The 13,497-nt window shown below is 41.3% G+C and overlaps 1 protein-coding gene across 10 annotated transcripts in view; it reads right to left on the bottom strand.

Annotated features, from left to right (window-relative positions):
- Nucleotides 1-13,497, bottom strand: part of apbb2b (amyloid beta (A4) precursor protein-binding, family B, member 2b) — a 318,859-nt gene that overhangs the window by 211,203 nt on the left and 94,159 nt on the right. For all 10 annotated transcript variants that reach the window (XM_063043252.1, XM_063043253.1, XM_063043246.1 and 7 more), the window contains one exon: nt 11,479-11,581. In XM_063043252.1, the coding sequence (XP_062899322.1) occupies nt 11,479-11,524 (46 nt within the window). In that variant the 5' untranslated portion in view covers nt 11,525-11,581. The remainder of the gene's footprint in view (nt 1-11,478; nt 11,582-13,497) is intronic.

Raw genomic sequence — 13,497 nt, 5'->3', positions numbered from 1 at the left:
ATCCTTAGCCAGCTAAGATTTAAAAGTCTGTCAGCACCCCACTTATCTCCCTTTCCTTTTTCAGTAGCAGAAGTCGCAAATGTCATCATCAACACCCTAGCAATCTCTACCCTCACTTCTTGTAGTATATCCCATATAGCCTCAGGGACTTAACTATATTAATGTTTTTCAAAAGCTCCAAAACTGCCTCCTTCTTAATCTTAACATGCACACTAGCCTGCTCTACGCCAAGCTCACAGTCATGGACCCTCTCATTGATGAACAGTGAAACAAATTATTCACTAAAGGAAGTATTCACCACCTCCTCCAACTCCAGACACACATCTCCTCATTTAGCCCCCATCAGTCCAACCCTCATTCTAGTCACCCTCCTGTTGTTCACATCTGTGTAGAACACCTTGTGATTTTCCTTAATGCTAATCGTCAAGGGCTTCTCTTTCTAGCCCCCATAATTTCTTCTTACGTTCCTCCTTCTGGCCCCCATAATTTCTTCTTAAGTGCCTCCCTGGCTACCTTATAACTCTCAAGAGCCCTGAATGATTCTTGCTTCCTGCTTCCTCTTGACTAAATATTCCACCTCTATTCCATGGTCCCATTCCCCATCTCAATGGTTCAAAACTATCCAATACCCCATGCAAGTGCTCCCTAAACAACCTCCACAGTTTTGCTGTGCATTTCCTTGAGACTATCTGTTCCTAATTTACACTCCCAAATTCCCACCTAATACCATTGTAATCCGCTCTCCACTAATTAAATACTCTCCCACACCGGCTGCTCCTATCATTAGTTTTGTACTAATCTCTTTGCAATCACAAGCTGGAGATACTGTTAATGAGCATCGAATGTGTTCTCTGGTACTTCATTTTGGTCCAATAAGTTCTAATAACATCTTAATCTTTGTCTGTTCTGGTTCATCTTGAAAAGCGACAATACAGTGAAAAGTCTTCGCTGTCTCCATACTTTAGACAGACGTTACTTATCTGGAAATGTAAAGGCTCTGGGTCCTTTATTTGCTCCCTGGTGCAGCATCTTGCTTGATTAACACCATATACGTCTCTCAGTGCACATCCACGTTAGTTCAGTTGGGAGGGATTCTTTATGGCGTGCAGTATTCAGATTCAGGCACAATATCCAAATGCCTTAGTATTACAGAGGACACCATCTCCACGGCACTTCACTCTGCCCTGACCCACCTGGACAGCCCCAACTCTTACGTCAGAATGCTGTTCATTGACTTTAGTTCAGCATTCAATACTGTGATCCCCTCCAAGCTGATCACCAAACTTCGCCAGCTTGGTATCAGCTCATCCCTCTGCAATTGGACCTTGGACTTTTTGACTAACAGACCCCAATCAGTTAAGTAAGACAACCTCTCTTCCTCCACTCTCACCCTGAACACCGGCATGCCCTAAGGCTGTGTGCTGAGCCCTCTTCTGTACTCCCTTTTCACCTATGACTGCGTTCCTGTACTTGGTTCTAACTCCCTAATCAAGTTTGCAGACGACACCACGGTGGTTGGTCTGATAAGAGGGGATGACGAGACAGCCTACAGGGACAAGGTTCAGCACCTGGCCACATGGTGTGCCAACAATAACCTGGCCCTTAACACCCAGGAGACCAAGGAGATCATTGTGGACTTCAGGGATGCTAGGAGCCACACTCACGTCCCCCTCTACATCAACGGAGCTGTAGTGGAGCATGTATCAAGCTTCAAATTCCTTGGTGTCCACATTTCCGAGAATCTCACCTGGTCCCTGAACTCCTCCATCCTGATCAAAAAGGCACAACAGCACCTTTATTTCCTGTGGAGCATCAAGAAAGCTCACCTCTGTCCCAGGATACTGATGGACTTTTACCGCTGTACCATTGAGAGTATACTCACCAACTGCATCTCAGTGTGGTATGGCAATTGTCCCGTATCAGACCGCAAAGCACTCCAGCGTGTGGTGAAAACTGCCCAGCGGATTATTGGCACCCAATTGCCCACCATTGAGAACATCTACCATAAACGCTGCCTGGGCAGGGCGAAAAGCATTATCAAGGATGCATCTCACCCTAACTATGGACGTTTAACTCTCCTCCCATCCGGTAGGCACTACAGGAGCCTCCGCTCCTGCACCAGCAGGCACAGGAAGAGCTTCTTCCCTGAGGCTGTGACTCTGCTGAACCTCACATCACAGTGCTAAGCAGTATTGCACCCAATTGTACTGCCTCAGTACTATTATATTTGTGTGCTGTCGCACTTACTTTTTATTGCAGTTATTTTGTAAATAACACTATTCTTTGCATTTCTGGTCAGATGCTAACTGCATTTCATTGGCTTTGTATCTGTACTTGGCACAATGACAATAAAGTTGAATCTAATTGCCAACACAGCTTAAGTTACCCGTCTCTCATGGACCACCAATAAGTTAGATAAACAAAGCACTTTAATAAAATATTTACAGGAAACTATACTGAGCATTTCCTTTCTGTGTGCCTACTGCCAGACAGGAAACTGGTTCAAGCTTGTTCAACACTAACAAACTAAATCTACATACTGTATGTACATAGAGAGCAAATGACAACATGCAGAATATTTAAAGGAGTAAACTCTCTATTTTACCCAAGCCACACATTTTACAGGTCCCATCGTAGATCTCTGTTGCATCTCCATTACTGCAAGAATATTCTTTGTGACAGTACTCAGGTGTGGTCTCACTGAACATCTATTCCAATGCAACAATCTTAGCTATCACCCCACACTCTCAACACGCTGGCATCTTCACAACTCTACCACAATTCAGGCAGCTATGGGTTGAGAGGAGGCTATTCCAAAAGGGTAGCACACATCAAGATGAACTTTTTGAAAAAGTGATTGAGCTTTGCTTCAGTTACAAAATGTTCATTTTTTTTTGTTTCTTTATACAGTATACATGAAAGGGATGCAATTTTAAAAGCTGCACCTTTTAAACAAAGAATAGCTTTCATGGTGGATTGCCCCTCATCCCCTGGAGATGACAAAATGACATTCTGTTGAGATAGTGCAAAGAGCCAACAGACCACCATGATTCTCTCAAACAGCTGGTACTCTGATCTGAATGAAAGCTTTATTTTGTGCTTCATATTTTATACGCTGATACTGCCAAATCAAATACAGAAATGTGAAATAATTACATTTAACATAGGGTACAGTAACTCCCTTGTATCTCATTGCATTCCATCAAATACTTCAAACACACCATTAAAAATGTAAAAGGTCTTTCAAAGAGGGTAATTACCCAGGGTAGTCAGTTAGTTAAATTACACTCAGACTGCTAGTGCCCAAATTAGACCTAAAATATTACACCTATAACAAAACTGCATTCATTCTGCATAAATGTTTTTATTCTGTTTTGCTTAACAGTGTTCTATTAAAAGCAGAGAGCATTCCACGTCCCAGCCAGAACATAAAAGCAAACTGTAGGTCCATGGTAAACTCCTTACTACCCCCTTGTATGAAGAAATTTTCCGGTGTTAATATTAATACCACAGCTATTTAAAGGGACATGCCTCCTGAAGCACTGAGAAAAGATATTAAGGAAACAACTACAATAAGATGTTGCAGTGTTGCTGGTCTTAAAAAAGTTTTAGAGGAACAGCTTTAATCTTCTCAGTAAAAGCTAGATATTTTGCTTTCCAGCTGCTCGACTATTCAGCAAATTGACTTTCAGCAGAGCATAATACAAATAATTCCTACTTTATTTTTGGGCCTTGACTTTCTTTCATTTCATGTGTACAATTTACACAGTGAAAATAAGCCAATATACACTTTATTAATTTTGTAAATACAGATAGAGAGCTAGGGCAAGTATTTCTGCACTTAGTCTTTCTGGATTTATATGGCTGTGAACGCTGCTTCAAAGGTATTGTACAATTTTTCTCTAAATCCTGTTACTCTAATGTAAAACACTGAGCTGGGTTTTCAAGCTTCCCAACTTAAAACCTAAAGTGAAGGGATAAAACACGTCAAATCTAACTTGACAGAGAGACTGAAAGAGCATTTAACACACTTGCTACGGTGCCAATAATCTTGCCCGTACTCAAGTTCTACTGGGCATCTGCAATTTTGTGGCATCTACAGCAAGGAGGTTCATGGCCACCACAGATGGAATACCGTATCATCACAGCCATGTTCTCCTCTCAGATTTTCTGCCCCTGCCTCATTCCAACCCAACTAAGGGAGCATCTGCTGCATAAACTAATGGACTGACAGAGATTCACTGACTTCTATCATCTTTCACACATCGCTCAGAAACATTTATTTTATATTTAAGTGCAGGCATCCAGTCAATAAGTCTCTCTCTTTTCCTTGTCGACCTTCATCGTCCACAAACAGGATCACTGGCCTTTTCAGTAAACATTTGCTCTAAAGGGTGGGTTAGTCAACGGGCTCCGGGTTGCCAATCAAAACAAAAACTCTTTCCTTTAAACAGCAGCATCAGGACCATAGATCCGGCAAATAGCTGTGGGAATATTCAGCTCCCCTTGCCATGCAGCTTCACCACACTCCCATGGCATAAAATAACAGTTTTACATAATTACATTTATTTACTTACACCCCGATGAGAATAGAAGCGGAAAATGTAAATAAGCTACCTTCACTTTTCTAGTGCAATAAATTTTCCAGCTCCTGGCATGCATGCTCCCAGAAGCAAAATGATGTGCAGGCAGCAGCTTGAAATGAATATTTAATTATGGCCAATCGAGAAACTTGGGCAAGAAGAGCAGCTGTGTCAATCACTGGACAAACCACTGTGTACCAACTGCTCCAAAACACACAAGCATCTCAAAACATCACAGCTGAAATTAATGGTAGAATTCAGCGTAGAAATAATTTTAAAAGGAAAGCATATTTACAATTTAATACTTGAAACTTTAACCTAAATGCTATCATCTGAATTGTCAGGATCTGAAATCAGGGATTAAAATGTGGCACAATTACTTTTAATTATTGAGGACAATATTCAATTAATTAGGTTGGTCTAGTTCCCTCTTCACCAAGATTTAACGTGCAATAATTCAGCGATATCACCATCGACTATACCAGGTTACAGTACACTTTAGAGATGAGCAGAGGTATTGCAGTCGTAAGAATCTAATTACAGAAGCTTTCACATTTGTGTGCATATCTACTTGCAAGATTCAAGCTTATTTATCAGATGTACATTGAAATAGAGTGAAATGTGTTATTTGCATTAACAACCAAGGGTGAGCTGGGGGCAGCCCACACGTGTCACCATACATTCCAACGCCAACACAGCATGCCCATAATACTTCAAATAAGACTGATGATCCCAAACTTGCAAACTGCAAATTTTTTTTACAGCTGCCAAGCCTGGAAGTTTCATCTTATCAATACACGAGATCAGTTGGAAAATATAAAGTTTTTAACTATTGCAGCCCCAGATCCTTTAAACAATATTCACTATGACTTGTATTTAAATAGCTGCATTAATGAAATTAGAAACTTCCCAAAAAGGATTCACAGCAAGTCTGACACCAAGTTCAGATGTCACAGACAAAAATTTGCTCAAAGATGTACATTTTTGGAGAAAAAACAAGAAAGTCTCAAGTGAATTGTGGATCTCAACACATGCTCACCTAAGGTCTAACAGAGATTTAAGGGAGATTTGATAGCAGTATATAAAATTATGAGTATCAATAGGGTAAACGCAAGCAGGCTTTTTCCCATTGAGGTTCCGTGAGTCTAGAACTAGAATCCATGCGCTATGGTTGAAAGGTTAAATGCTTAAGGGGAACATGATGGTGAACTTCTCCACAGAGTGTGGTGAGATTGCAGAATGAGCTGCCAGCACAAGTGGTGGATAGGGTTCAATTTCAATATTTAAAAGAAATTTTTACAGGTTCATGGATGGAAGGGGTATGGAGGGCTACGGTGCAGCTCAATAGACTCAGTCAAAATAATAGTTCAACACGGACTAGATGAGCTGAAGGGTCTCTTTCAGTACTGTAATGTTCCATGACTTTATGGGCTATATCAGGACTTCCCAACCTTCTTTATGCCATGGACCAATAACATTAGTCCGTGGGCTCCAGGTTGAGAACCCCTGTTCTATATCAACGTGAATGGACCAGGACAGGCTATTGATAATGTCTGCACCCAAGAACTTCAAGCTGTCCACCTGCACACCGCTGATGTAGACAGGAGTACGCGCACAACCCTCCTCCCCCACCGCCGCCCCACCCCCACTTTCTGAAGTCATTGTTTTGATGACATTGAGAGAAAGGTTGTTGTCAGGACACCATGTCACTAAGCTCTCAATCTCTTTCATGAACTCTGGCTCATCGTTATTCGCGATGTGGCCCAGACCGAAGTATTATCTGCAAACTTGTAGATGAAGTTCTACATCTTGAATGGGACTCCCATACTATAAAGGAATTAGATGGCATAGAGTTTGTCAAACGTGTTCAGGAAAAGTTTCTTAATCAGCACATAAATGTCCCAACAAGAGAGTATGCAATACTTTACCTCCTATTAAAGAATGAGACAGAGCACAGAGGTTTCTGTAGGAAAACACTTTGCATCTAGTGATCATAATACCATTAGTTTCAAAATAATTATGGCAAAGGATAGGTCTGGTCCTTGGGTTAAGATTCTAAATTAGAGAAAGGCCAATTTTGATGGTATCAGAAAGGACCTGGCAGGTGTGGATTGGGACAGGCTGTTTTCTGGCAAAGGTGCATTTGGTAAGTGGGAGGACTTCAAAAGTGAAATTTTGAGAGTACAAAGCTTGTACGTTCCTGTGAGAATAAAAGGCAAGGATAACAGGTTTAGTGAACCTTGGTTTTCAAGAGATATTGAAGCCCTGTTATGAAAAAAAGGTGCATAGCAGGTATAGGCAGGCAGGAACAAATAAGATACTCGTGGGGTATAAAAATGCAAGAGAACGCAAGAAAGAAATCAGGAGGGTGAAAAGGTTGTTCAAGCAGATGAGGGGAAGGAGAATCCTTAGGGATTCTACGGATATGATAAAAGGAAAAGGATTGCAAGGGACAAAATTGGGTCCTCTGGAAGATCAGAAAGGCATTCTATGTGATTTTTAAAAATGGATCTTTTGCATTTGTATTTACTCAAGAGACAGATACAGAGTCTATAAAAGTGAGATAAAGCAGTAGTGGGGTCATGAACCCAATAGAGATTACAGAGTGCTAGAGTGAGTTTTTGGGTAGATGATTCATTTACACTTAAATGACTCTGGCCACCAGTCTTCTGTTTGACAAAGTACTGTGGATTGAGTTCACAACAATGCAATTTCTAAAAGCTGTGAATATCGGAATACTAGCCAGACGCTGCGGATGGAAGTGGGAAGTTTACAGGTAGTTTTGAAGACAGCCTTATCTGTACTTTATAATATTAATTGTCTCTATGTTAGCACATAAAATACCAAATAAATGTATTGTGGATTTGACTTGCACTCCTAAAGGCTGTGAGTACCAACCCAGACATGTTGGTGTCGGGAGGAAAGGATGAAGTCAGAAAGTGTGATGTTTTTTATGTAGCTTCAAAAGGAAGCATTGTCTATAACTTTGTAAATAGCAATTGCCCTTTGTGTCTAGCATATAAATATCGAGCCCACATTGGGCTAGCAGACCTTTCTACTAAAAGTGTCTCCATCCGTATGATGCCTGCCGTACCTTGTGTTGTCGAATAAAGAAGCTGCTTTGTATCTACCAGTAACTCTGTCGCTCCAGTGATTTCATCCACGCTACAACACAGAGGAGAAGGTGTTAACAGTCTTGAGGCAAATCAGAGTGGACAAAGCCTCAGGGCCAGACAAGGTGCTCCCTCAGACCCTGTGGGAGGGAAGTGCAGAAATTGCAGGGGCTCTAGCAGAGATATTTAAATCATCCTTAGCGACAGGTGAGGTACCTGAGGATTGGAGGACAGCCAATGTTGTTCTGCTGCTTAAGAAAGGCTCGGAAAATAAACCAGGACATTATAGCGCAGTGAGCCTGACAAGAGTAGTGGGAAAGTTATTGGCAAGTATTCTAGAAGACCGGATATATGAGTATTTGGATAGACAGGGATTGATCAGGGATAGTCTGCGCGTCTAATCAATATGAATGTTGCGACGAAAGTTGATGAAGAAAAGGCAGTGGATGTTGTCTACATGGACATCAGCAAGGCAATTGACAAGGTCCAGCATGGGAGTTTGGTCAAGAAGGTTCAGTAACTTAGCATTCAAGATGAGGTAGAAAACTGGATTAGACATTGGCTTTGCAGGAGAAGACAGAGAGTGGTAGAGGATGGTTACCTTTCTGACTGGAGGCCTGTGACTAGTGGAGTGCCGCAGGGATCGGTACTGGGTCCACTGTTGTCCATTATTGATGTCAATGATCTGGATGAAAATGTGGTTAACTGGATCAGCAAATTTGCAGATGACATGAAGATTGGGGGGTGTAGTGGACAGCAATGAAGCCTATCAATGCTTGCACTGGGATCTGGACCAGCTGAAAAAATGAGCTGAAAATGGCAGATGGCATTTAATGCAGACAAGTGTGAGGTATTGCACTTTGGGAGGACCAAACAGGGTAGGTCTTACACAGTGAATGGTAGGGCACTGAGGAGTGTGATAGAACAAAGGGATCTGGGAACACAGGTTCATAGTCCATTGAATATGGTATCACTGGTGGGTAAAATCATAAAGAAAGCTTTTGGCACATTGGCCATCATAGATAAAAGTATTGAGTACAGGAGTTTAGAAGTTACGTTGAAGTTGTTTAAGAGGTTGGTGAGGACTAATTTGGAGTACTGTGTGGTGTTACAGGTGGTGATGCAACCAGTTAGAATGCTATCCATGGTACATCGGTAGGAATTTTTAAAAATTGTCTTTGGTGACATACCAAGTCTCCTCAAACTCCTAATGAACTACAACCACTGTAGTACCTTCTTTGTAAATGTATCAATATGTTGGGCCCAGGATAGATCCTCAGAAATGCTGACAGCCAGGGACTTGAAATTGCTTACCCTTTCCACTTCTGTTCCCTGGTGCGTGTTCCCTCAACTTCCCCTTCCTGAAATCCACAATGAATTCCTTGGTCTTACTGACACTGAGTCCAAAGTAGTTGTTGCAACACCAGTCATCCAGCTGACCTATCTCACTCCTGTACACCCACTTGTCACCGTCGAAAATTCTATCAACAATAGTTATGTTGTTGGCAAATTTATAGATGGCAATAGATGTGCCTATCCACACATTCATGTGTGTAGAGAGAGTAAAGCAGTGGGCTAAGCACGTATCCTTGAGGTGCGCCAGTGTTGATAATCAGCGAGGAGGAGTTGTTATTTCAGATCCACACTGACTGTGGACATCCATTGAGAAAGTCAAGGATCCAGTTGCAGAGGGAGGTAAAGAGATACAGGTTTTGGAGATTACTGACTAGAACTGAGGGTATAATGGTGTTGGACGCTGAGCTGTAATCAATAAACAGCAGCTTGACATAGGTGTAACTATTGTTCAGGAGATCCAAGGCAGAGTGGAGAGCCAGTGAGATTGCATCTGCTGTAGAACTATTGTGCTGATAGGCAAATTGCAGTGGGTCCAGGTTCTTGTTTAGGCAGGATTTAATTCTAGCTATGACCAACCTCTCACTGGAGAAGGACCACAAGGTGGTGGCGGGGGGTGACATGGTTAACAAGTCAAAAAATGCTACCACGTTTTACAGTAACTCCTATTTCATTACATTTCTGAGGACAGTAGCTGAAATGCCACCAGAATTGAATGTGTTAACAATACTCTTATTGCTATTAATGTGGGGTTTCTGAAGAGCTATCAACTGCTTCTTTAATTACTGCAGTCCAGCATGATAAATGTAGGAGTCTGGGATTGGCCCTTCAGACTGTTGATCAAACAGGTAGTGCTAAGATGTGACCAGTGATTTCCACCACATCAGGACATTGTAAACACTCATTCCTCCTTTCACCTGTGAAAGGGACACTGTATGCTTCTTTTACAAAATGCCTTACAGCTCCAGGAGTACCTCCCAAACCAGTGACTGCCATCATGGAAGAAAAGGGCAGCAGCAGGAAAATACCACCTCCAAGCCACATACCATCCCAACTTGAAAATATACTGCAGTTACTTCATTAATACTTGAAACCCTAACCCTCCGCAACAATGGCGGGTGAGTATTTTCGCTGTAAGAACACATATGATTCAAGGCCACTACCTTCTTTAGGTCATAGGGACAGGTAATAAACGTTGGTTTTACCACTCCATAGATTAAAAAAAAACCTAATATTTTTGAGTCAAGTCTGAATTTTATTTCTATGTGGGGTTCCATATAAGAAACAAACCTAACAACATGCGTTTGATGGTGTGGTGCTCACCGAGCTTGGCAATTAGTTTAAAAATTGCAGCACATTGATCATTAGGATGGCAATGAACACTGGTAGCTCTGGCTGAGGTGTTTAATGTTGTGGTGTTCGCCGAGCTTGCAGATGTTTCATCAGCAGTCGAGGTGACATTCTCAGTGCACAGTTGTTGGTGTTTCTCTCTGGGTGTGCTCACATTGATATAGGCTCCTGTTCACTTGCCTCAGTCCTGATTGGCTAGCCCCTTCAGTTGACCTTTGAATTCTATTGGCACGCATTTCTTTGGCACTTAGGGGTTTGTAGATGGCGTCTATTTCGATATGTTTGTTTACGGAGTTATCAAAAGAGAACTAAGCTTCTAAAATTTCTTGTGCCGGCTTCATGTCTGCTTGCGCAGGAACCTCCACAGTGTCCCAGTTATCCTTCTCGGTCTTCACGTACCGAGCTCAGTGACAGTGGATTACGTCTCCGTAGCAACTGTTTCTGTTCCCTTTAACTGGAACACCACAGTTCTTATAACTCCGTAAACAAACGTATCGAAATAGATGCCATCCACAAACCCCTAAGAGTCAAAGATACGCGTGCCAATAGAATTCAAAGGTCAACTGAAGGGGGTAGCCAACCAGGACCGAGGCAAGTGAACAGAAGCCTATATAAATGCGAGAGAGAAACACCAACAACTGTGCGCTGAGGATGTCACCTCGACTGCTGATGAAACATCTGCAAGCTAATTGCCAAACCTGGCAGACACTGCAACATCAAATGCGTCAGCCAGAGTTATCAAAATTCAACACCATCCTAAAGAACAATATGATGCAATTTTTAAACTCATTTCAAACCACAAAAAATTAAAAACATAAGTGTTATAACTGCATATTATTCATTTTCCCAAATGCTCTTTTTTAGTAAAATTAGTCTATTCCCAATGCCTCCAATTACATTACAAATTTCAAAATAATTCACAATACTCTTAGGATCATATTTTTGAGCCTCAGATATTTTGAAAGAAATTGGAAACAAACAATAATACTAATACACATTCCAGTAGAATCAGAATATTTATCTCCAGATTCCTGCAGCAAATAGTAATAAAGGGAATGAACTTCTGTACCCATACGTACATTCACTATTTGGACGATGATAAACTCCTGGATATCGTTTGCCCATAGTGACTGATCAGCACATCATAGCTTCAGACAAGCACAGAGCAAGGGAACTTCATGACTGAAAAACAAAAATAATTTAACATTTATTGCAAAGATTAGTAAACATCTTCCACAAAATAGTCCTGCATGGTTGAATTGTATCTGATTTTACAATAGGCCTGCGTGGAAGGCTAGGCCTCATGGAATCCACAAAGAGCTAGTGTGGTGGATTCATAATTGGCTCGGAGGTAAGGAGTAGAGGGTGGTAGTTGAAGGCTGTTTCTCAGAATGCAGGCCAGTGACTTGCACCTCGGCAGATTATTCATTATTTTCATAAATAATTAGGATGCACATGCATGAGGTCAATTTGTAGATGACATGAAATTACGTGGCATTGTTGATAGTACACAAGGCTATCATAGATTACAGGGGGTTCTGGACCATTTAGGGAAGGGGGCCAATGAAGAGCAAATGGATTTCAAAATAGCTAAATGTGAGGTGTTCCTTTTGGAAAATCAAACTGCATAGGATTTAAACGACGCACTGTAAGTCACTAGGGGGTGTAAGGGAACAGAGGCACAAGTGCATAGTTTGCTGAAGCAGCATCACAGGGAGACAGTGGTGAGAAAGGTGCTAAACATGCTGGCTTTCAACAGTCGGCGTATTGAGCATAAGAGTTGGAACACTGTGTTACAGTTGTACAATTCATTGGTGAGGCCACACTTGGAGTACTGAGTACAGTTTTGGTCACCCTGTTAGAAGTAAGGCATGGTTAAGGTAGAATGAGTGTAGTATACATCGACAAGGATGCTGCCAGGACCAAAGAGCCTGAGTTATAGGAAGAAGTTGACCGGGTGCATTTTTATATATTCCTATGTATATTCAAGAATGAATGCAACCTTAAAGAAGTGTTTAAAATTATGAGAGGCATAGATAAAGTGATTTGTAACAGTATATTCCCCAGGATATGAGGAGTTTAGAATTAAAAGGGACCTGAGGGGCGACCTTTTCCTGCAGAGGGCGGTCAGTATATGGGACGAGCTGCCAGAGAAAGTGATTGAGGCAGGTACAATGGTATCCTTTGAGTAGTATTCGGATAGGTGCATGGAAGAGCGTGGCTTAGAAGCATTTGGGCCGAACACAGGAAATTGGGACTAGCTGGGTGGGCATCAAGGTTGGCAAGGACTTGATGAGCCAAAGGGCCTGTACCTGTACAGTATTGCTCTATGACTTAAAAATATTACTATCTTGACACCACATGAAAACAAAGCCATGCACATTTAACTATGTCAAATAAGGCAGTCACTGAATCATCGTGCAAGAATCTCTATTTATGTTTACAAACAGACAGTAGGCGAAAATGACAAGAATAATAATCTAAAAGTATTTTAATAATAGGTTGCACATTGTGTTCAATTTCAAACTCAACTTTCTCTCTCCTGAACAGTTGAATCCAGACATTGAAGATAGTATAACTTTAAACTGAAAACTACCACTACTAATGGCAGGATAAAAATTATACTTTGCATTCACCAACCACAAATATCTCATTAAGTTCAGCACTGCACAAGCTCTCTGCTTACAATTTACTCATCATCCCTAACAGAGCTTCTTAGAAGTGTCATTAATTAACAATTCTGAACATTTTCTCTGAGCAGTTAATCACTGTGGAGTGTCATTCGATAATCTGCAGGCAAGTTATTTAATTACTAACAGTCCAATTAACAGCAAACACCACTGCACAAAATCATTTTGCAATAGCCACCAGCTTCAGTAAATTAGAATTACATGAATTTTTTTTTAAGACTGAGAGTGTTATTTTGCAGTGTATCTTATCTCTAGACCGGGAGACAATAAGACAGCAGATGCAATTTCAACCTAATGCCTTCCTCCATCCCAGTGACTTTCATGCTTCAGCTATTTAGATTTAACATGCAATAAAACAAACTGCAATTCTCCAAGCACATCAAGCACTTGAGCGCCTTTGTCCCAAAA

Source organism: Mobula hypostoma, chromosome 3 (genome assembly GCF_963921235.1).
Source record: "Mobula hypostoma chromosome 3, sMobHyp1.1, whole genome shotgun sequence".
NCBI classification, from domain to species: domain Eukaryota; kingdom Metazoa; phylum Chordata; class Chondrichthyes; order Myliobatiformes; family Myliobatidae; genus Mobula; species Mobula hypostoma.
The sequence above is the reverse complement of the archived record's forward strand: the minus strand, read 5'-3'. Positions and strand labels throughout refer to the sequence as shown.